Source organism: Vombatus ursinus, unplaced genomic scaffold, assembly GCF_900497805.2.
Source record: "Vombatus ursinus unplaced genomic scaffold, bare-nosed wombat genome assembly UNPS02014818.1, whole genome shotgun sequence".
Classification (NCBI taxonomy): domain Eukaryota; kingdom Metazoa; phylum Chordata; class Mammalia; order Diprotodontia; family Vombatidae; genus Vombatus; species Vombatus ursinus.
The window spans coordinates 24,307,784-24,333,148 of NW_020954596.1; the positions used below are offsets into that span (position 1 = coordinate 24,307,784).

At 36.8% G+C, this 25,365-nt stretch overlaps 1 protein-coding gene and 1 non-coding gene across 5 annotated transcripts in view; both read left to right on the plus strand.

Moving 5' to 3' along the window:
• Nucleotides 1–25,365, plus strand: part of CC2D2A (coiled-coil and C2 domain containing 2A) — a 163,170-nt gene that overhangs the window by 114,882 nt on the left and 22,923 nt on the right. For 2 of the 4 annotated variants that reach the window (XM_027836460.1, XM_027836463.1), the window contains exons 30-36: nt 82–195; nt 5,727–5,861; nt 6,467–6,589; nt 7,449–7,507; nt 11,892–12,069; nt 13,273–13,501; nt 18,469–18,942. In XM_027836460.1, the coding sequence (XP_027692261.1) occupies nt 82–195; nt 5,727–5,861; nt 6,467–6,589; nt 7,449–7,507; nt 11,892–12,069; nt 13,273–13,461 (798 nt within the window). In that variant the 3' untranslated portion in view covers nt 13,462–13,501; nt 18,469–18,942. Of the gene's footprint in view, nt 1–81; nt 196–5,726; nt 5,862–6,466; nt 6,590–7,448; nt 7,508–11,891; nt 12,070–13,272; nt 13,502–18,468; nt 18,943–25,365 lie in introns of those variants that run through there. The other 2 variants (XM_027836461.1, XM_027836462.1) reach the window with 2 other exon arrangements.
• LOC114023886 lies at nt 4,421–4,525 on the plus strand. The gene has a single exon (XR_003566836.1). It is a non-coding gene; the product is annotated as a U6 spliceosomal RNA (small nuclear RNA).

Sequence of the window (25,365 nt, forward strand, 5' to 3'; positions counted from 1 at the left end):
TGCCATGTTGAAAGTGAATAAGAGCTTGCCAAAATGATTAAGCTGCCAATCTATTTAGCAAACTATGTCTTTCTTTATTAGCAATTTCTTGATCTTCTGGCGGGAGATGAGGAAGAGCATGCAGTGCTGTTGTGTAATTATTTTCTGGCCCTGGGTAAAAAAGCCTGGCTAGTGATGGGCAGTGCTATTCCTGAGGTAAGGTCATTTGTGTTTCCCAGAAGTCACAGAGTTAAATGGTCATGCAGTTGAACCTTTCCTTTAATGAAATGTGCATCTCCTCTAAAATATCCCCACTAGTAGTCAAGGTTGAAATTTGATTTAATAGATCTAATAATCATGCAGACTTATCTTCTATAAATGTACAGAGTTGCTTACTGGAAAATGGCAAAATGACCTGTGGTTGTGCTAGGGATGACAGACTGTACCTTACTTGGACAGAGATGGAAATGGCAAACCACTGTAATATCTTCATCTAGAAGACTCCAAATGGGGTCACAAAAAGTCAGACACAACTGAAACAACTAAACAACAACAATAGCAACCTTCCTTGGGGCACTCCAGGTGCCTGGGAACCATGATGAATGTTATGGTTAAAGAAGAAGTTACAGAGGGTTCAGTCATTACTGATGGCTGCTTTCCCAACTTATTTTACTCATCCTTTGTGCCAGCACACCTTATGCAACAACTATTTTAAGATTAATATCCCTGGCCAATTAATTATCCTTAGGAAGTGAATGATGTGATAGTTTAGGAGCAGTTGATGATACTCAGCACATGGAAGCCCTATTATATCTAATTATTAATCATCATCCATACCATTCAGTGTGCTTACATAGATGACAGAGAATTCCCCAGGTTCTAAGAATTTAATTTGTATTGCTGACATATTGTTGACATAAAAAGTCAGGAGAGGTTTCCTCTTAAACCAGAGGAAAAACTAATAGTTTTATAAGACAGCCATTAGTAACATATCAACAATCATGCCAGAGGTGAATGCCACCTAGGTATTGGAACCAAGACACCAGAAAAAATTGTAAAATTTGTCTTATTCTTCAGAACTGGTTAATGATAGGTCAAGATTAAAAAGGATCAAGATTAAAAAGCAAAGTCAAAGCAGGTTTATTGGCCTAGGAGGTTACTGGTAAATGGAGGGAATAGATGTCACAGTGAAGACAAAGAAGTGGTTTAGTTCTTTCTACACTCCCTCAGTGACCTATTAACTCCAATAGACTTAATTATCATCTCTGTGCAGATGACCTACATATTTATATATCCAGTTCTGGTCCTCCCCTGAGCTTTAGTCCCACATTACTGATTGCCTATTGGACATTTCCAACTGGAAGTCCCAAAGGTGTTCAATGTCAAGACATCCAAAACAACTTCTTATCCCCACCCCAGGCCCTTCCAAACTTTCCTACTTCTGTCACAGTGACCACTGTTCTTTGAGGTTCTCAAGTTAGGAACTTTAACATCACCCTCATCTACTCACTTTTACCCCACTTACAGGATCAGCTGCCACATCTTGCGATTTCTATCTCCACAATATCACTAGCATCTTAACCCTTCTCTCTACTCAAACATCCACCACTTTGGTTCAGACCTTCATCAGCTCTCATGTTGATTGCTCCAACACCCTCCTTATCAATCTTTCTGCCCCCAAATCTCTCCCTACTCCAGTCCATCCTCCACATAGCTGCCAAAGTGGTTTTTCCTTAAGCACAGATGTAACCATGACATCTCCTTAATAAACTCAAGTGGCCTATTGACTAAGATAAAATATAAATTCCTCTGTTTGGCTTTTTAAAACCTTTCACAACCTGGCCCAAAACTATCTTTCTAGTCTCTCTATACATTACTCTCCTTCCCATATTCTTCAATCCAACCAAATTCACTTTCTTCCTGTTCCTCACACATGACACTCCATAGCCTTTGTACTGGCTATCCCACATGCCCAGAATACACTCCCTTCTCAACCTTTCCTCACAAAATCCCTGTCTTCCTTCAAGACATAACTCAAGCACCACTTTCTAGATGAAAATTTTCCTGATCTCCACCAATTTTTAGTGCCTTCCTCCCCTAACTACCTTTTAAACTACCTTGTACTTATTTGTTCTATATTTATTCTGTATGTATTTATATATGTACTTGTTTCCCTGGTTGAATGTAAATTTCCCTGGGAATATGGAGTTTTTGCTCATCCCCAGGACCAAGCACAGTATGGGTCACATAGGAAGTGCTTAATTAATGCAGAGATGGAAGATAGGAGGTTATGATCAGGTAGATCAGCAATCCTCAAAATTTTTGGTCTGAAGACCCTTCTATGCTCTTAAAAATTACTGAGGACCTCCTAAAGGGCTTTTGTTTAAGTGGATTATATCTATCAACATTCTCTGTGTCAGCAAAGGAGACTGGGAGATTAGGGTATTTAAGAGAGCATCAACAGATATACTAAAGGCAACTTAATACAAAGGTCAGAATTGGGAAGGAGAGAAAAGCAGCAAGTCAGGTACTAAACTCTTGAGAAAAGAGGCAGAATGACCCAGGGGCCAAAAGAAAATAGCTACCATAATCTGGATTGGATAATAAATTTTAATAGAGTGAATTTTAGAGATAGAGAGATTGCTATATGTTGGCAAGAGAAGAAGACTCCAAAAGTACCAATAGGGAACAAAGTGTATTCTGACTCCTGTTCCAAGACCAGTGTGATAAAGGGTATGGAAGCAGGTGCAGCTACTACTGGAGAGAATGCCCAGGAAAACAGTATTATCTAGGAAGCTGGGTTTCTCTGAGTACCAAAAGATAGAAAGAATATAAGAAGTCCAAAATGAAGGAAAATCGACATGAGAAAATGGAAGATGAGGAATTGAGGGGTTGGCTATAGTTTAATATAATAAGAAAATTATTTTATATGTTATGTATATTATTTATATATGTATTTTATATTACTTAATTATAATAAGAAACTCTAACCTGGAGCTCCAAGAAGTTATAGCATGCACAGTGGTCACACCCTGGTAAGACCATCTTAGCAGACAGACTAAACCAGGTTGAGGATAACTAACAGGTTTCAAACCTGTCAGAGAGCTAGAGGATTGTCTACTCCCTGCATGTGAAGATTTCCCCTGGTTGAATAGGTGGATGAGAACAATTTGTTCCAGCAGTCATGAAGGTAGGTAAAGCAGGCACCATGGAGCGCTTAGAGCTTGGTCAGACATCAAAGACACCAAGGTCGTCCACTGCATCCTGGGCCATTGTTAATTGTCTTGACTTCTGTCTTACCACCGGACTTCGGTGACTCTGGAAGAGAGAGTGAGGCTGATGATTTTGTGCAACTCTGCCTCAATTTAATCCAACTCATACAAGTCAAGATATCACCCATCATCCACTATTTTACCCAATATTATGATGTCATTGGTACTCTTCAAAAACAAAGGACAAACAGCAACTATATTAAGAACCTACTAAGTGTCAAACTGTAGGCTAGAAGCTGAGGAAGATAAAAAGTTGAGATATAACATAATACCTGCCCCCCTGGAGCTTACAGTCTAATTGAGTAAAAATTGTGCAGAAAAAATACAAATATTTTAGGGAGAGGCAAGGTACTATGTGGGTTCTGAAGATAGACTGGCCAAAACCTGCAACTAAAATATGAATGAGCAAAAGGCTTAACCCTCCCTGGAGCTTCAAAGATTTAAACCTGGAAGGAACCGTGATGAACCATAACTACAGGAGAAGCCATAACTATAGGGTCATCTAGTCTAACCACTACATTTATTTTTTACAGATAGGGCAGAGAATCTTATAACATCACAAAGCAAACTTCTGGGTGATTTTTAAAAAAGCATCTATTAATAGATTTCAACCTGCAACAGCAGAAGAATGTAGATCCGCTCAACAATAAAGTGGTCCTTTCCTGTGTTACCACAGGGAGTAAATGAAAGAGCAAGACTTTGAACCCAGATGTCTTCACTTCAAATCCTGCACATTTTCCACTACCCCAGTGATATTAAATGCAAATAGAAATGAATCCCTTTGGGGAGTATACTGATTTAGCAAACCACAAATTAATATTAGCTTTGCTGTATTGTATTTTTGTATATTTTATTAAACATTTCCCAATTACATTTTAATCTGGTTCAGTACTTATGTCAGCCCGCCCTCTGTACTACGCCATATTGCTTCTTGAGTTACTTCATTTTAAGGTTGCTGATTAGGATATGGGGGGAAAGGATAGAGATTTGTGAGCAAGGCAATCCCTGTGATTCCTGTCTCCTTCTACTCCATCACCTATCCCAACAACAATGGCTACTAACCCTCCCCCTCGTGCAAATAGATTGTCAGCAACTTGACACCTCATTCTCAAAAGCTGGCAACTTCTGATCTAAGCTTTATACATCTGTTCTAAGTTAGGAAGAAATTAGTGCTACTGTGTTCACAGATGCTAAAATTGGAAAAAATTCAGAGAAGAATCACATGGCCCCTGCCCAAAGATGACACCCAAATTTGCAAAGCATTCCATATTCTTGAACTGTTCATGTTCGTGGAATTTTGTCAAACTCAGAAAAACAAAAAATTAAAATATGAAATTTAGAGTTTGGAGGAAAGGTCTCATACACAAAATAGGATTGTTTTGTCCTAGGATTTTATGGAAAGATCTCCTTTGGAAAGCCCATTTCATATTATTTAGAGAAGATACCCCTTAGTGTGTTCACTAATATTTAGGGTGGTTGTAAGACATACTAATGTAAAATCTTTTGTGGGAACAAAGTATTCATCCATGGGAAAGTTGAGTATTTGAGGACATCATGGTAATATATAAAGCTAAGGACATGGCTACTGGTCATTTTGAGAAAGTCTTCCTTCCCAGTGACGACTATACTCACAGTTGAGATTACTATTTAATCTTCTTGCCTTGCTGACAAAATAGCACCAGTGTTAGCATTAGAGAATTACTGTTATCTCTTTTAAGCCAAAATTAAGGATTAATAGCTGTTCAGGCTAGATAGAGCTTTACAGCATACAAAACTCTTTCCCCAACCAACAGTCCTTTGAAGTAGATAGTCCAAATGTGGCTTCGCAGGTATGGAAAGGTCCACTTCATTGTTGAGCGGATCTACATTCTTCTGCTGTTGCAGGTTGAAATCTATTAATAGATGCTTTTTTTAAAATCACCCAGAAGTTTGCTTTGTGATGTTATGAGATTCCCTGCCCTTAACTAGGCCAGTCCCTCAGAAGACAAATACAGTTTATCATGGGATCTGTGCCTGAAACCTTTCTTAGTAAAACTTGCCAGAGTTTACACTCCAGTAATAAAACCTTCAAGTGTCCAGAGTCACTTCTACTAATGATGAAGTGATAAAGGAGAACTATTTTGAAGGGGTGTAAGCATTATAATCCAAATTTTCTAGATGAGGAAATAAGGCAAAGACTCAAATCCTGTTCCTTTAACCCCTAAGCCCACTGTTCTTTCAGTTACACTATAAAAATAAACAGAGTAGGGTAGCTAATGTTCCTTGGATAAAATTTTGTCCTTGGGCAACCGAATTTATGGTTTTAATCAGCTTAAACCTAAAATTTCAGAAGTATTCTCTATGTGACTTTGGAAATATTAATTTATGATTTAAAGTAATAACCTAACAATGCAAAACTCCAACCAGTGCTGTGGACTACTAAAGTATAAGCTCAAAAATCATCCAGTTTTTAATAAGTATTTACTTTTCCTCCAGGGTCCAACTGCCTATGTGCTAACTTGGGAACAAAGCCAATATTTAATATGGAATCCCTGTAGTGGACGCTTTTATGGACAGTTTGATACATTTTGTCCTTTAAAAAGTGTGGGCTGCTTAATAAGTCCTGACAATGTAAGTGTTCCACAGTTCCTTTTATATAGGGATCACTGCTTTCTTTTTTCCATTTAATATTTCAACAATATTGTATATTATTGGTTTATTTGTTATATGTAAATCATGTCTTTCTAATAATCACTTATAATGGCAAATTAACTTTAAAATTATACTTTCACTGTGTCCAACCATAGGAACAGAATTCAAATATACCTTTTGTTTAAATTCACCTTCTTTAGTAAAGATAATTAATGGGTTGATCCTTGGATTAATCTCCCGTGTCAAGTTTAAAGAATTATATAAAGTCATCAATAACCAAGTAGTGCCAATATATTTTAGGGGAGGAAACCTGCTGGTAATGCAAATAAGGTCTGTCCAGTTGGGAACTAGTTTTATTCATTTCCATAATTATGTAGTAAAGTTCTTAGAAGTTAAAGGTGCATTTCCCTTATATTAATTTTACAGTTCTCTTACAATTATGTATAGCATTGTCTCTCTTCTGACAAAAGGAATATACAATGAATTTTAATATTGTACATGTTCTAAATAAATGTTCTAAAGAGACTAGGCCCCCCAAATGTGGTTAACAACTATCTGCTAATGTATTTCAATTGGTTCTTTAGATTTGGTTTAATATTCAACGGTATGATTCTCCAATGAGGATAAATTTTGACATCACCAAACCCAAACTATGGAAATCTTTTTTTTCAAGAAGTCTTCCATATCCAGGGCTTTCAAGTGTTCAGGTATTTATATTATCTTTGTTATGTGTGGATTAAAATTGCCCAATCTGCAAGAAAAAGCACTGAGGCAGAGCTCTGAGCCAAAGGCACTTTATTAAAGGGTCCATGGTCCCCTCTAACGAAATACACCTTAAATCTTCCTCATGCTCAGATGCTCCTGGTCCCAGGATCCAATTATTGTTATAGGGTTTGATACCCAAATATGCAAAAGAGATATGGTTGATAGGCCTTGCTCTTGAGGGTCAATAGTGATGGATCAGCAGGGAGGTCACAGGTTGCGTGAAGCATGGGGCATCTCTATTGGCTAAGTGGTCATAAGAGGGCCATAAGATTGTCACCTGCTCACAATGGACAAGAGAATTGTCTGGAGGTACAAAAATCAGTTGGGGGACTTTCCAAAGAATCAAGGAATCCCCACCCATGCTGGGTTGGGACATGGAATTTGAGCAAAACAAGATGGAGATAACTTTGTCAGCATTCCTGTGGTTGCACAAGTAAGCCTCATAACTTGGTAAACAAGTAGTGAACATTACATTAAAGTTTGAAGTCTATTATAAAGGCCTATACTATAAGAACCTATCTTATATAATTCTCCTTATATGATTTATGTAAAATATAAAACTGATTAATACAGATTGGAATAGAGTAGGGGGCCAAATGAATTATTTCTCATAGTTGCCAATTGATAGACATGTGTAAACATGTAAAAGAGGAGAACACAGAATCATTTTAATAGCCAGAACTTTTCAATAGTTATCTTGCACAAAGAGGTAGAGATATATTCAAGATATATTATTTCATGAAATCAAAGCTTTTTTTAATTCTTCATATCTTTTTCAAATTCTAAAACATTTCTTCTCAGCCTGAAGAATTAATTTACCAACATACAGACAAAGTTGCTGCAGTAGAACTACAAGACAGGTAATTTTCTCTCTATAATTCCCTGTCTAATTCTCTGGGTAACAACAAATACCCTGTGAGTTGAAGTCTAAATCAATGAGGCAGAGGATTTAATTATTTTTCTCCATTTCTAAACAGAACTAATACCGTTTCCTACTCTGTACATACACTGTACATTATTAGTTGGTGTATATGAACAAACTTGTCCCACATTGTACCTCTGTTGGTGCAGGGTATATTTTGACCTTAGGACCAACCCTGAGCATGAACTAAGAACTAAATGCCTCAAGTCCTGACCATCATTCTTTTTCCCTTGATCTTATTAAAAATAACTCACCACAAATTCCTTTCAGCCAGGAGCAGATACCAGTTGGTAGTCATTTAGGTTCAGTGTTGTGAAGATGTGTTGTGAATTAGGTTTAGACTTTAAATTGTGCAATGTTTTATTCAATATTGGTCAGTTAAGTATTATGAGTCATAAAATAACATGTTTTGTTCTTTTCTTTGGCTCATATGAAAATCAAGATAATTGAAGACACATGCAGAAAAAATTAAAGGGGTTGCTATTTGCCATTTTCAAAAATGTCAGGGGCAGGATGGGAGGGAGAAAGAGTGCTTTATGTAATAATTACAGAAGTTAGCAATTTCTTTATTGGCCTAATATGAACCTCTCAAGGAAGCACCTAAGTTTGGTCCTGACTGTTCAAATTACTTCATCTATATAATGAGACTGGACAAGATAATCTCTAAAGCCCTTTCTAAGCTAACATTCTGTGATACACATATTCTAAATTCAAGCTATGAGATCTTACCCCCATAGTGTCTATAAACATCTGTCTCCAAATGACAACCAAGATGCATGTTCTAATTCCTTAAGTCTTGGTAAGAATATCAGAGTGGACAAACAGTAGATGGGAAGTCAGGAGAGGTGAGGTTTATATCCTAGCTTTGCTACTTACTGCCTATTTATCTTTGGACAAGTCACTTTAGTTCTTTAGAGCCATTTCTTCATCTGTAAAATGGAGGGCTTAGACAGAATGCTATCTCAAGTTTCTTACAATGCTAAATACTACAACCCCTCAAATACTATAACCCCTCAGGTAAATCATGGCCCTTAGAATCAGAATCCCACTGTTGGGATTTCAGAAGCCACTTCGTCCAACCCATACCAAAACCACAAATCCACTCCACAACATTCCCTCTCACAAGTCAATGACAGAAAAAGAAAAATCCTCTCTACCAAAATATTCATAGCAACACTAATAAAGAAAATCTGGAAATAAAGTGTGTCCATAAAATTGAGGAACAGGGGCAGCTAGGTGGCACAGTGGATAGAACACTGGCCCTGAAGTCAGAAGGACCTGAGATCAAATCTGGCCTCAGACCAAACACTTGACACTCACTAGCTATGTGACCATAGGCAAGTCATTTAACCCCAATTGCCTAAAAAAAAAAAATTGAGGAACAGTTGAACAAATTATGATACACAAATGAAAGGAGTTATCATAAAGTAAGGAGTTTTAGTAAAATAAGTAATACTTTAGTAGAGTAAGGAGAGAATTATTATAGAGTATGGAAAACTCAAGAAAACATGAAAAAGCTTGCATAAACTGATGCACAGTAAAGAAATCAAAATCAAAAGAACAGTATATACAACAGTATTTATAGATTACAAGAGGTAACAAAATTCAGGTCAAACAAAACAGATAATGTTGATTCATAATCATTAAAGTTAAAATACACATCCTTCCTTTCTGTTAAATTGTAAAATGTGATGATGTCTCCATCCCTGTTAAATAGTTTTGTTTAACTGATTTTTATGAAAAAATACTAGGGTTAAAAAAAAAAGAAAAAACAGGGGTAAGGAAGGGTGCTTGTTGAGAAGTGACTGATATGTCCATCAAAACAAAACGTATACTCCCCCCCCAAAAAAACACTATTAGTAAAAGAATCTCTAGCATCTGCTTATATGACTTCAATTAAGAAAGGTTAACTCATTACTAAAAGCACTCATTTGAAAATATATTATTAAGTGACTTTTGTGTGCAGGACACTGTGTTAACAGCTAGGATACAAAGAGAAATAAGGTGGAGTGTACAGTCTAATGGGAAAAAAGCTTGTTGTTCAGTTGTTTCAGTCATGCTGACTCTTCGTGACCCCATTTAGGGTTTTCTTGGCAAAGATACTAGAGTGGTTTGCCATTTCTTTCTCCAGCTCATTTTACAGATGAGGAGACTGAAGCAAACAGGGTTAAGTGACTTGCCTCCAATCACACAGCTAATAAACATCTGAGGCCATATTTGAACTCTGGTCTTCCTGACTTTACATCTAGTGCTATATCTGCTGCACCACCTCTCAATGAGAGAAGACAAAGTCACAAATTACAATACATAAGAAAATGATCTAAGTAAGCATAAACATCCAGAGAAAGGGCTATGAGAAATTTGAGGAAGGAAGAAGAATCATTTTACCTGGGGAGTCAGGGAAGACTCAATAGAAGAAGAGAAATATTAATTTAGTCCTGAAGGAAAAGAAGTATTTCAAGAGAAATAAAAGAGTCATTCCAAATATGGGGAACGGCATGAATAAAAAGGATGTAACAGAACAAGAACAGGAAATGGACAGTGATCCTGTTAGACTGAAGCACTGAGTCTATGACAAGAAGCCGCATTAGAGAAGGCTAATAAGTAAGGTTGGACCTAGACAACAAAGGTACTTAAAAGCCAGAACAAGGAGTTTATGCTTTTATTCACTAAGCAATGGGAAGCTACCCAAGTGTTCTGAGTGGAGGAATAACACGATCAGAGTGATTCAAAAGGAAAATTATTCAGAGTAGGCAGTAATGTGAAGTACAACAACTGGTGGAAAGGGGCTAGACTAGGAGTAAAACCAGTCAGGACTCTGTCACAATAACTTAAGCAAGAATTTAGGAATTCAGGTGGCTGAGGTGGGAGGGGTGAGGAGGAAACAAATGCAAGAAATTGTAGAGGTTGAAGCAATAGGTCTTGGCAATTTATTTGGACATACTGAATGAAGAAAAAGGAAGGGTAAAAGATCACTCAGAAGTTACAAGAGCCTGAGTGACTGGAAAAATGGTGGCAACACCAATAGAAATACAGAAGTTAGAAATCAGTAGTACAATGCTACAACAATGAGAAGAAAAAGAAATTATGGAAATAAGCATAGGCAAAGAAGAAATAAAATTGTTGCTTTTGTAGATGATATGATGATGTACTTAAGGAACCCTGAGTAAATAAAAAAAAATTAATTGAAATAATAACTAAAGCTGCAGGACATAACTAATACATAGAAATCATCAGAATTTCTACATAATACCAATAAAACACAGCAGGAAGAGGTTGAAAGAGAAATTCTATTTAAATAATAGGAAGAAAACAAGCATTTATTAAATACTACTATGTGCCAGGCATTGAGCTAAGTGTTTTAAATTTAAATTAAAGAAAATGTAAACTACTTGATTGGGAGTCTACCTACCAAGATATCCACAAGATGAAAATATAACTACAAACCACCATTTAGAAAAAATAAGGAATAAAGACAGACCTAAGTAATTAGAAAAATCTTATTTGTTCATAGTCAGGATGACAATTCTAATAAATTAATTTACCTATGCCAAATCAATCAAACTACTAGAGAATTGCTTTGTAAAATTAGAAAAAAATTACAAAATGTATATGTTTAAAAAAAAGGTCAAGAAACACAAGGGAAATAATGAAAAAAAAAGTACAAACAAAAGGGCAATACAAGACCTCAAACTACTACAAAGAGGTAATTCTTTAAGTGATCTATAAGGTAACAATAGGACTAGAAGCACCACCTACAATCATGTAACAAAGTCAACTAGGCCCCTAAATGTATCTGTTTCTATCCTTTTTAAAGTCTATTATTTACCTTATGCTCAATATGAGCAAAAAGGGCCTTATGAACAGAAAAATTGAAAAACTAAAAATCCTATAAATTATAATTATAAATTATAATTAAGTTTTATAATTACAAATTAAATCTTATGTTCATCATGCCAAAAAAAAAAAATTGGTACCTCAAAGCCCTATCCTTCCCTGTCTCTGATTATAGAGGTTATAGAGGATAGGGAAAGTTTAAAACAAAAATCAAAAAATGACATACTCAAGAATAGTAATAATATCTCATTTAGCACACCAGGGTTTCCAAAGCATTTTCTTCACAATCAGCCTGTGAAATTTTGCCTATAAATTCTTTTTCTCTACTAACTCTGGAATTGAGGTATTTACTATAATTGTACAAGTGGTTGGTTTGAACCACTGGGCAAATAAGACACACATAGTAAGTGAATCCTCTTACAATTTTCACTGTGGCTAGATTATAGAACAGTCCCCTATAGACCAAATCTTTTTTTTATATGCAGGATTGAAAAAATACTAAGGGAGAAAATCATGGAATGGAGACCACGCCACATGACTCGATGGAATAGATATTGTACGTCTACTCTACGACACTTCCTGCCTTTGCTAGAAAAGAACCAAGGGAAAGATATAGAAGATGACCATAGAGCAGAACTCCTCCGACAGCTAGGAGATTATAGGGTAAGAGAGAATATGCGTGGTCTTTTGAAATGAATACAGTTTCCTACTTGAGAGGAAATATTCATAAAACATGGCACTTTGAGACTGAAAATCACCTAATCAAGTTACTTGCCCAGATAACTCACTTTTACCCCATAAGTTTACTTTTACTTATATGTGTGTTGCATTAAGCAGATGAATAGAAATATAAATTGGGAACATAAATTCTGAATGTTTTATCATTAACTTTCTCTGAAATCTAGAAGATATAAAAGGTATTTTATCTACCAAATAGGAGACTAGGGAAATCATTTCTGTCAAAGTATTGCATAAGGAATAACTAGCCATTTAAAAATGAAATTCAAGTACTAAGAACAATTAGCTAAAGCACTTTAGATTAAGCAACCAATTAAAGTACATAAATTAACCAATCTTCATGGTATGCTATTTGGCTATTTAATAGACCCATCATTACTTTTTTTAAACTTTCTTTTTCTTTTTTTGGTCTCTGTGTGTGTTGTTTTTTTTTTTCACATGACTAATATGGAAATGTTTTGTATGTCTGCACATGTATAACCTATATCAAATTACTTGCCTTTTCAATGAGGGGGGAGGGCAGGAAGGTAGAGAATTTGGAACTCAAAAATTTTTTAAATGAATGTTAAAAACTGTTTTTACATGTTATTGGGGGGAATTTTTTTAATTGACCCATCAGATTTAATTATACATAATTCCTAAATTAACACTCTCTCCTCCCTCATTAAGCTCTAGTTTATATATAAAACCCAGAAAGTTACCATAACCAAAAATTAGCCTTGTTACTTCAGGTGCATCAGACAATTGACTGAATAGTTTAGTTCATAAGACCAAATATTTATTTATGGATAAATTTCTTACAACTCCAACTAAAACATTTCTTACCTTTAAGGTAAACTATTCTGAGAAACACTAACATAGTCACAGAGTTAATTTGCCTGCTCCCATAAATTAGATTGCTTATAAGGTAGCAGTCTAATTCACATACATCTCAAGTATGTGTGATACACACATACTTTTGTGCATAAATAGAATAACTAAACAAAGGAACTCCAATCCAGCAGTTGGGTCAGTTATATATGGGAACTACAATACATCTACAGAAAAAAAAAATTAAAAATTTTAGGAAAGAGCTTTTTTATATGCTGATTTAAAAAAAATCTTTAATGATTTTATTTTCCCCTCTAGTTCTCTGGATTCCCAATTCATATGGCATTTTCTGAAGTGAAGCCTTTGATAGAGGCTGTATACAGCACTGGAGTTCACAACATTGATATCTCCAATGTTGAGTTTGCTTTAGCTGTCTACGTACATGCCTATCCCAAAAACGTGCTCTCTGTGTGGGTCTACGTGGCTTCACTTGTTCGTAACAAATGAATGCTCCACATCATGCACTGCATAATTGAGCGTGCCACAGGTAAAATTAAATCAAGAACAGCACTGGTCACTCTGGGTAACGGGGCAGTACATTTTCAGTTGTCAAGGATAGAACAGGTGTGCTTAATCTGAAGGCCATAAAAAAAAACAAAACCTGATAGATTTACCTCATTTAGATACTACTGGTTTTATCCTGAAGCTTACAGAGATAAATTTTTTCTATTTGTAAAGATGGTATTTTAGATATGATTTTTAGGAAATTTACCAATTACATATATACAGACTACAATTTAACTACAGTTGTGTGTGACTTGACAATACGTAAATGAATTTATTAACTTAGACAATAAACATCTTTAAGAAACATCTTAGATCTTTAAGAAACTTTTACAATACAGTATGTGCCCTTTTGTTACTTGCTTTACATGATTTGACATCACGTTCAAGCTTATGGTACAACCTTTAATTCTTCATCATGAAACCACAGTTTTATCACAATGAATGTTAAGCATGCCTTTAATGAACTGTTCATTTTTCCAATTCTATCTTTCATTATAGTTTATAGGTTTTAATGGACTCTAAATTAAATGAATGTACTTGAAGTATATCTATCTAATTCTATTAGATAAATTGCTTAACTTTTTGTGGCATGGCGTAAGTTTATATTTCAGAATTCCCTTGCCATTTAGGAATTTCTAAAAACTCAAAACAAGTTTGTTTCTCAAGATATCAATGTATTGGGGAAGCTAGGTGGCACAATGGATACAGTACTGGCCCTGAAGTCAAGAGGACCTGAGTTCAAATCTGACCTCAGACCAAACACTTGACACTAGCTGTGTGACCCTGGGCAAGTCACTTAACCCCAATTGCTTAAAAATAAAAAAATTAAAAATTAAAAAAATATATATCAATCTATTTATCAGAGCTGAGAAATACTTCCAGGACCACTGAAAGTAAAAAAAAAAAAAAAAGGTTGGGTTTTTTTTTTTTTAGGGTGTAGATGTTTCCATTTGATGAATATACCCAGTTCTCACAGGTTCACTTGGAGTTCTTCTCTGACCATAGTTTTGTTATGGCACTAAATAAAGGAGTTTCATAAGCCCTTTTTGCAGCCTTCAGTACTCTAGTCATATTAGTGTAGTCCACGGCAAGTAGTTTTCTTCACAGGGATGAGTTTTTTTGGTTGTTGTGGTTGTTAAGCTGTTTCAGTCACGTCTGACTCTTCATGACCCCATCTGAGGCTTTCTTGACAAAGATATGGGTGTGGTTGAGTGACAGGTGGACACCAAAGGTGGATGAGCAGCACTAAGAAGGCCTCAGCAACCCTTCATTCCAGAGGTGCTAATCCTCCCTGAATACCCCATATACCTGCTGTCACCTGTGACTCCAAGAAGCATGCACAGCAGCCACACCCCAATAAAACCGTCTTGGCAGAAAGGCTAAACCAGGTTGAGGGTAACTGACAGGACTCAAGCCTGTCAGTGAGTTAGGGGGATGTCCACCCCAAGCATGTGAAGGCTTCCCCCAGTGGAATGGGTAGATAAGAACAATTTGTTCTAACAGCCATGGAGGCAGCTGAAGTGGGCAGTGTGGAGCTCTTAGAGCTTGGTCAAACATCAAAGATGCCAACGTCATCCACTGCATCCTGGGCCACTGCTAGTCATCTTGACTTTTATCTTGCCATTGGATTTCAATGACTCTGGAAGAGAGAGTAAAGCTGACAGCTTTGTACAACTCTGCCTCGCTTAAATCCAATTCAAGTCATCACCTCATGATGTCATTAGTCCTCTTTGAAAACGAAGGACAAACAGTAACAACTAAAGTGGTTTGCCATTTCCTTCTCCAGGTCATTTTACAGATGAAGAAAACAAGCAGGGTTAAGAGACTTGCCCAGAGTCATACAGCTATTAAGTATCTAAGGCCAAATTTGAATTCAAGTCTTCCTGACTCCAGGTCTGGCACTCTATCCATTGTGTCACCTAGCTGCCCTACAGGAATGATTAGTATCTGTTTTTTGTTTTTTATTTATTTTTGCTTTTTGGTGAGGCAATTGGGGTTAAGTGACTTGCCCAGAGTCACATAGCTACTAAGTGTCAAGTGTCTGAGGCTAGATTTGAACTCAGGTCCTCCTGACTCTAAGGTCAGAGCTCTACTCACTGCGCCACCTAGTTGCCCCAAAATACAAGTAGATTTTTTTTTTTTTTGCAGGCAATCAAGGTTAAGTGACTTGCCCAGCGTCACACAGCTAGTAAGTGTCTGAGGCTGGATTTGAACTCGGGTCCTCCTTATTCAGGACCAGTGCTTTATCCATTGTGCCACCTAGCTGCCCCTGTTTTGTTTTGGTTTTTTACTGGTCTTATTGCTATTCTTCCAACTTCAAGAGGTTTATTCCTTCCTCACTGAAGAGGAATCAATAACAATCCATTCAGCAGCAAGTCTCTCTAAAAATCCAGTTTGTTTTCTGACCATCAGGCTGTTTTGCAGCAATTACTTACTGCACATGTTGTGTCTTGACTTTTTTTCTCATTTTTAGCACATTCTCATTTGTATTTTGGTTTGGATCCTGTTTCATCACGGGCTTGAATGATCCTTGAAACAAAAGCTACTGAAATACCTCTAACAATCAAATTGCTCTCTTAAGAGCTACAATTTTTGCATGTTTCATTGGAGAGAGAAAAACGAGTTAAAACACAAGAAGACAATAATGAAATATGTATAGCATGAAATGCAGCACTTAGCTGACAGGGAATTAATTAAAGGCAGGGAAATCAATTCAATCTGGTTTCATCTGATCAAAATTAAGTGGAAGTACACAATCATTGCTATCACCAAATGAGACCATTTCAAAAATTTATGCTGGTCCCAAAGAAATTTGTACACCACTATATTAACTAAACCAATACTTCAAACTGTTCAAACAGCTCCTACACACTAGCAAATTTCAATTTAAGTTAAGAATATAAACACCAAGATGGTATTTAAAAAAGTATCATTGAATTGATGCAAAGCGAAATGAGAAAAGTCAGGAGGTCATCGTACACAGTAATGGCAATATTATACAGCAATAATGATCAACTGTGAATGACTTAACTATTCTCAGCGACACAATGATCCAAGACAATTTTGAAGGATTTATGATGAAAAATGCTATCTACTTCCAGAGAAAGAACTGATAGTCTAAATGCAGATCAAAGAATACTTTTTTTTACTTTATTTTTCTCATTTTCAGGGTGTTTTGTTTCGGTCTGTGCTCTGTTTTGCAACATGGGTAATACAGAAACATGTTTTGCATGACTGTGTATATATAATCTATATCAAAGTGCTTGCCTTCTCAAGGAGGGGGGAGGAAAAGGAAGGAGGGAATTTGGAACTCAAAAATTATTTTTTAAAAAGTATGTTAAAATTGTTTTTACACATAATTGAGAAAATTGAAACAAAAACATTATTTAAAAAATACCATTGGGGCAGCGAGGTGGTGCATTGGATAGAGCACCCGCCCTAGAGTCAGGAGGACTTGAGTTTAAATCTGGCCTCAGACACTGATACTTACTAGTTGTACGACCTTGGGCAAGCCACTTAACCCTAACTGCCTTGCAAAAAAACAAAAAAAAGAAAGAAAAAATACCATTGAGGTACATTGATAGATACATTAAGATATATTAAGCAAACACAAAATGATAATATACAGTCAGAATTTCTGGAACACTAATTGGGTTTCTGTATTTTAAAAAGCTATGGAAAGAGACCAAAAACGGTCTAAAGGGAAAAGCAACAAAAGCAAGTAAAGGAGTGGGAAGCAGGCAAACAGAGGAAGCCAAAGAGTACATTCAAGGACAGCATTATCATGGAAGTGATCATCCATTTCTAGAATACTTAAAAAGACAGAGAAAAAAAAATTTTAAAAACAAAAGAAGAAATGGATTAAATTATGCCAGGTAACAACTAGGCAAACTAATTAGTAAAGATTAGAACTAAACTCTTTCAAATGGTTTAGGAAGGAAACCAGTCCACCAAAATAATAAAAAGTAAAAATATGAGAGACCTAACAGGAGATATAGTACAACACCAAAGCATGAACCCTCAAAATATCCCTAACAAATGGTCATCCAGCCTCTGTTCGAAGAATACAAATCAAGAGAAACTCATTACCTTCACCCCACCACCACGGCAACAGATCATCCTATTTGTGCACAGCTCTATTATCCTGAAATCTTTACTGTTATCTTTCAGAAATCAATTTATCTTCCAACAAAAAAAATTTAGCTCAACAATTTAATTTGAACAGACATAACAAATTAGGACATAATACTTTCCAAAACAAATGACTATGGCAACTGTAGAGCATTAGTATGCAATCAGTTAGCTGACAATGAACTAGACCTTTGGTTTGGGAATTGTCTGCATCAGCATTTTATTATGAAAGTCTTATTCTGCTATACATTACAGCTAGAGTAATAGAAATAACTGAACTAAAAGTCAGAGGACCTGAATTTACATATCAGCTCAACTACTTACTATCTTTGTGACTTTGATAAATCCTCTTCCTTCTCTGGGTCCCAGATTCCTCACCTTTAAAATAAATGGATAGGATCAGATGATCTGCAGGGTCCCCCCCCTTCCACTCTAAATTTAGGATCCTTCGAGGTTTTAAATTTTGATTGACATTGGCCTATTGATATTATAATAATGTATGATTCTAATGTATTTGACTTTTGACACATTGGCAAAGATGACAAAAGATTACAATAATAATATTGGGGAATTTGTGGAAAGATACACTTATGCATTGTTGATGGAGCTGTAAATTGGTCCAACTATTCTGGAAAGAAATTTGGAATTATGTAAAGAAAATTACTGCAATTTCCATACTTTCTGACTTAGTAATTCCACTCTAAATATATATGCCAAAGAAGTCAGTGGCAAAAAGGCCCCATATTCACTAAAATATTTACAGAAATGTTTTTTGTAATAGCCAATTTTTTAAAAAAGTACTTGTCCATCAATTAGGGAATGGCTGAAACAATTGTTAAATAGGAATGAAACTGAATACAGAAAATCATGAGAAGACATTTGAACTGAGGAAAACATGAAAACAATACAACACAATGGCAATACTGTAAATGTAAAGAACAATGACAAAATAGAAAACTGAATTATACAAAGGAAGAGAAAAGTAAAAGAAATGAGAAGGCACTGTATGCCATATCTTCGTAGCGGTATGGTGCTATGTTAGACTTTTTTCAAGATCTTGGTAAGTTTTTCTGAACTACTTTTTTTTCCTTTTTTATTCTTTATTGTAAGGGATGACTCTCGGAAAAGGAAGAAATACATGGGATATCTGAATGATGTAAAAACAAAGCAATCAATACAAATTTATTTTTTTAAAAGAACCCTTTAAATATTGTATGGGAAATAAAACTGATATGTATAATATAAATTTATTAATGCTTTGTGATTCAAAAGGATTGTTATAGATCATGTTTTTTCAACTATACTGAATTTTATATAAATTAAATATTTTTTGGTTATTACATATGCTTGGTTTCTCATTTCAATCTAGGATGATTACTTTTGCATATAACCACAAATAAGCAATGTTATAAAAAGGAAGGTTCAAAGGAAAAAGCTGTAATTTTCAGATACTTACATGTTAGTATGTGTGCTGAATATTCAATATTCCAATGGAAACCAAAGCGCGAGCTCACTCACACCCACACCCACACCCCCCCCCCACATACTCCTTTGCTCTTCTATTTCAAAGTTAACAAGCATTTTTAAAATATTTACTACATACCAGGCACTGTGCTAAGTGGTAGAAATACCTATGCAAGCAAAAAAGAAAGTCCCTGACCTCAAGGAGTTTACATTCCAAGAGAAAACAGAAAAGGGAGTTGAAAAGCAGGAGCAGGGAATACAGACTGGGACAGTGGTCATTATGGTAGAGTAATCCACAGAGAAGAGTCAAGAGCAGAGTTCAGAGAGCAGTAAAGGATTGGAGTTGGCAGGGCTGGACTAGTCATGAGTCTAGAAGTGGGCACCACAAGAGCAGAGGTATCTTGCAGGGTGAGAAGGCTGCTAGGCATGGCCAGTCAGGAGCAGCCTTGTCAACTTGGAAGATACTTCTGTCCCTCCAGCCCTACCTTCTGCTTGGTAGGTTCCTCCCAGAGCCTATATATAATTCACTGAAACAGTCGTTCAACTGTGCCAGACACTCTTTTTGCACTGCTTATTTTCTTTTCTAATCTACATTTAACATTAACTAGCCCTTCAAACTAATAATGGACTTTAGCTCTAAAATAGTGTATCTGCTTCCACCTGTTGTATAGACAGTGAGGGTCAAAAAAGCAACAGAAAGATGACTGGCCCTCTAGAAAGTATGATAGTTCTTCAAAAACCATAACTTCTGAGTTAATACTATCTCCATTCTATGTCAGCTATACACAGAAACAGTCACACCCTTGACCTTGCTGTCACCCACAAGCATTCTAATTTCATTGTCAAGAAACTCTAAAATTCCTTTATCTAATGATAATCTTTATCATTCTACCATCCCCTCTGCCTTACAACCATTGGCCACTAGCCCTGTTTTTTCATCTTCACCATGATCTGCAAATCCACACTACCCCAAAACATCATCATCCCTTCACTGGCTACACTCTCCTTCCTTCCTCATCACGACCCCTTGGTGGACCAGTTCAACTCTACACTGCCCTATACACTCAAATCCCTGAATCCCTTATCCCATCACTAATCACCCCATGCCAAGCCCCAACTTTGGATTTTTCCCGTCATCCCCTGCCTTTGTTGCTATTCAGATTATGTTGAATGTAGCTGGAGAAAAATCACAAAACCATGCTGAGTCCACTACGAATTTGTTACATAATCTCAATTGAGTCCCCACTTCAGCAAGGAAATACTTTTACAAGCCCTAACTGACTCACTTCCATTCATCAAGCAATTGTCCTGGAGTCAGGAAGACCTAAGTTCAAATTTATCCTTACTTTGTAGCTGGACAAGTCACTTGACCACAGTTTCCTCAACTGAAAAACTGGGATAATACACCTACCTTGCAGAGTTGTTGTAAGGATCAAATTAGGAGAGTGTCTGGCACTATATACCTGCTTAGTCTCTTGCCCTCTCAGAATCAGAGCAGTGGTTCCAACCCTTGTTCTCCCCACTCAAACCACACCAAGGCTCTCCTCCCTTTCATTCTCAGCTGGGAACATTGCCTCATATTTCACTGAAAAAAAAAATGAGGCCATTCACCAAGGGATCTCTCTTTATCTCACATCACTGACTATTCCCCCTGTTTATCTCTTTCTTCACTCATCTCATATGAAGACAGAGCCTTTCTGCTTGCAAAGGCAAGCCCCTCTACATGCAAACATGGTCCCATGACATCCAACCTTTTCCAAAACTTTGCCCCCTCTACCATCCTTACTCTCACTAACTTTCAATCCCTCCCCATCTAATGGTTACTTCTTTGCTGCCTACAAACACATCTGTATGTTCTTCATCGTTATGTAAAAAAAAATCCTCACTCAATATTTGCAATCATCCTGTATATCTCCTCCCTTTTATGGCCAAACTCCTTCAGAAAGTTATCTACTATTGGTGCTTCCATTTCCATCTCACTCACTTACTGTAAAGTCTACAGTCTAGCTCTCTCTGAAGTTACCAGTGATCTCTTAATTACCAAAGCCTTTATTCAGTCCTCGTCCTTCCTGACCATTCTGCATCCTTTGACAACGCAGGCACCCTCTTCTCCTTAATTTCTTCCCTTCAGGTTTTCGTGACATCTCTCCAGGGCTTCTATCTGTGTGACCACACTTCTCAATCTTCTAATCTCCTTTGCTGAATCTTTTGCAGATGCTTACAATGGATATCCCCTAAGGTTCTAACCTAGGCCCTCTTCCCTTCCTTCCCTATGCTATGTTGTTTGATAATTTCATCAGCTCCCACAGATTCAATTATCTCTATGCAATGACTCAAGATTTATCTAGCCCTAAACTCTCAACCTCCAGTATATTTTCAACTGCCTATAGGACATCTTAAACTAGATAGCTGGTAGACATCTTAAATTTGACCTGTTCAAAACTGGTCTCAATCTTTCCCCCCAAACCTTCTTCTTAACTTCATATTACATTCCCAGTCATTCAAGTTTGCAATTTAGATGTCACCTTTGACTTCTTATTCTCAGCTCCCATCTCCAATCAATTTGTCATCAAGTCATGTCAATTCTCCTTTCACATCTCTGTATTTGCTCCCTTCTCTCCTCTGACAGTTACCACCCTGGTGCAGGTCCTGAACACCTTAAACCTGGACAACTACAACAGCCTTTTCATCTCCCTGCCCCATTTCTCTCCCCACCATAGCCCATCCTCCACTTATAAAGTATGTTCTGACCATAGCATCCTCCCAGTCAATAATCTCCAGTGGCTCCACATTACCTCCAGGATTATATGTAAAATCCTACAATTTATTCAATCCTACAAGGGATTTTAAAACCCTTCATAACCTGGCCCCTTTCTAGCTTATCTTCTTACACCTCACTCCCCTGCACATAGTCTTTTAATCCAGTGACACTCGCCTCCATGTTATTCACAACATTCCCATCTTTAGTTGTTCAGTTATGTCCAACTCCTCATGACCCCATTTGGGGTTCTCATGGCAAAGATATTAGTGGTTTGCCATTTCCTTGTCCAGTGGATTAAGGTAAACAGAAGTTGAGTGACTTGTACTTCTGAAGCAGGGAGCAACCTGGATTGAGAGGGCTTTTAATCAATCAACCTATCAATCAATCAATTGAAAGCCCTATCAATCAACAAATATTTACTAAGCACCCAAGTGCCAGACATTGCGCTAGGTATTGGGAATAAAAATGAAATGGTCCCTGTCCTCAAGGAACTTACATTCTATGCAGGGAGACAATGTGTACATGAGGATATACAGAATATATATTAAATTGGGGAGATGCTGGGAGATGAAGAATTCAGGTATATGGTAGTTATGTCTCAAAAAAAAAAAAAGAAAGAGAGGATTCTAAGAGGCAGAGTGGAGGCCAGTCAGTACACAAAGGCATGGAAACAGGAAGTGGAGTGTCTGTCATTCGTGAGGAAAAGCAAAAAGTCAAGTTTGGATGGACTGTAGGGTACAGACAATGGAGCAAAACATAAGAATGTTAAGTTAAAGAACAGATTGTGAAAAGTTGTTTAGATTTTACCTTAGAGACAACAGGGAGCCATTGAAGAGGAGTATGGGAATGACACAATTAGACTTACGCTTAAGGAAAATTAGTTTGGTAGCTGTACACAGAATGGACTGAGAATGGAGAGACTTAAGGCAGATACACACAATAATTGGTTGTTACAACAGTCCAAATGAGGTTAAGAAGTCCTGAACAACGGTTGTGAGTACTGAGTCAGATAAATAAGATAGGGTGATAAAAATGGCAAGATGTGGCAAACACATGATGAGGAGTCAAGGATTATCTGAAGCACAGGCATCAAATGGGTGGTTTTCCAACTGATGTGCAGCCCACAGGAATCCTTGCGTACAGTGGTCCCCATTTCTATCTAAGTTTGATACCACTGATCTAGAGAACCTCACCTTCAAAAAGAAATCTTTCAATTTGGACTTTACACACAACATCCTTCATGAAGCCAGCAAATCCATTTGTCAAGCCATCTCTCCCTATCATGACTTGGTATTGCTAATAACAATCATTTAACAAAGTTCTCCACAGTATTCATCATTTACATGATCTTACTATATGCTATGTGAAAAAAACCAATAGGGGCAGGTAGGTGGCGCGGTGGATAGAGCACCGGCCCTGGATTCAGGAGGACCTGAGTTCAAATTCGGCCTCAGACACAAAACACTTACTAGCTGTGTGACTCTGGGCAAGTCACTTAACCCCACTGCCTAACCAAAGGAAAAAAAAAAAAAAAGAACCAGTAAAACTTTTTTACTGGGTCAAATGCTGTTTTTGTAATCAAGTAAGGCCTTACAAGCTTTTATTTGCCTCACCTTAGTCAATTATATGGCTATGTAGACATGATCTGCAGCAGAAAATGGTTTATGAAAGTTTGTCTGATTTACCTCTTAAATTTCCATCAAGGATACCCTCAATATACACATGTTATAATATGCATAATTCCCTCAACAATGCTGATGAAGGTATCAGTTTTGACAAAGGCTGCATGATTATTCTAGAGATGACACAGAAAAGATGAAATAAGTATATGCACTGGTTACTTAAGTCACTCATAGAGGGGAAATGGGGGAAAGGAAATGCTGTCTTTAATCTTCCCATTCCTTTGGAATCTTACCATTTGAGATTACATTGAAAAATCAATTCAAATGTTCCAGAGTGTACAACATAATTTCTTCCTTATGTGCTTGGTCAGGCTAGTAATGTTTTTTTTTTCCTTCCTTTCTTCTTCCTCCCTTTCCTTCCTCACTGGTGTTTTGCTTTTGACCAACTCCCCCCTCAGTCCTGCCTAATTTCTATTAGCCCCCTCCCTTTTCTTCCCCTTTACCCTTAGTATTTCTTCCCTCCCTTCTATCTCCCCTCCCTGTTCTTTCCCCTTTTCCCTCCTACTTCCTATAGGGCAAGTTAGATTTCCATACCTGATTGTTATTCCCTCCTTGAGCCAAATCCTATGAGAGTAAGGTTCAAACAATGCTCATCTCCCTCCTTTCTTTCTCTCTACTATAATAGGTTTTTGTGCCTTTTCCTGTAACTAATGTACCCTTGTCTGCCCCCTCCTTTCCTTTTCTCCCAGTACATTTCCTTAGTTAGATCAGATTAATCCACTTACTTAGATCTATTTAACCCACTTGATTAGTTTTTACATCAAAGTCAATTTATACCCACCCCCTCTACATATATCCTTTTAAATTATTGTAATAACAATACACTTCTCAAGAGTTACAAGTGTCAGTGCCCACACATGGGACACTAGGGCTTGCTAAGCTATTAATAAAAAGTTTTTCTGGTTTAAAAAAAAAAAGTTACAAGTGTCACCTTCCCTTGTAGAGATGTAAACAATTTGCCCCTATTAATAACATGTTTTTTTCTGTCCCATTTACCTTTTTATGTCTCTCTCGAGTCTTGTATTGAAGATGAAATTTTCTGTCCTATCAGGAAGGTTTGGAAGTCCCCTATTTCGTTGAATGTCCTTCTCCTCCCTTGAAAGATTATGCTCATTTTCACTGGGTAGTTGATCCTTAGTTGTAACTCAAGTTCCTTTGCCTTACAGAATGTCATATTCCATGCCCTTTGATCTTTTAATGTAGAAGCTGCAAGGTCCTGCGTAATCTTGAATGTGGTTCCAAGATATTTAAACTCTTTCTTTCTGGCTGCTTGCACTATTTTCTCTTTGACCTGGTAATTCTGGAATTTGGCTACTATATTCCTTCGTGTTTTCAATGTGGAATCTCTTTCAGGAGGTGATCAGTGGATTCTTCCTATGGCTATTTTACTCTCTGGTTCCAGGACCTCAGGGCAGTTTTCCTTAATGATTTCCTGAAAGATGCTGTCCAGGCTCTTTTGTTTATTGTGATTTTCAGGTGGACCAATAATTTTAAAACTGTCTGTCCTGAATCTATTTTCCAGGTCAGTTGTTTTACCAATGAGGTATTTTACATTTTCATCTATTTTTTTCATTTTTTTGTCTCTGACTGATTCTCACTCTCTCATAGAGTCATTAGCTTCCATTGGCCCAATTCTAATTCCTTTTCCAAGCTACTGACTCTCTCTTCCATACCTCTCATTCCTTTTCCCAATTTTTCTTCTACCTCTCTTATTTGACTTTTAAAATTCTTCTTGAGCTCTTCCAAGAAGGCTTTTTGGGATCCAGATGTGGCTATGTTGACAATGTTGTCCTCTGCAGAATTTCT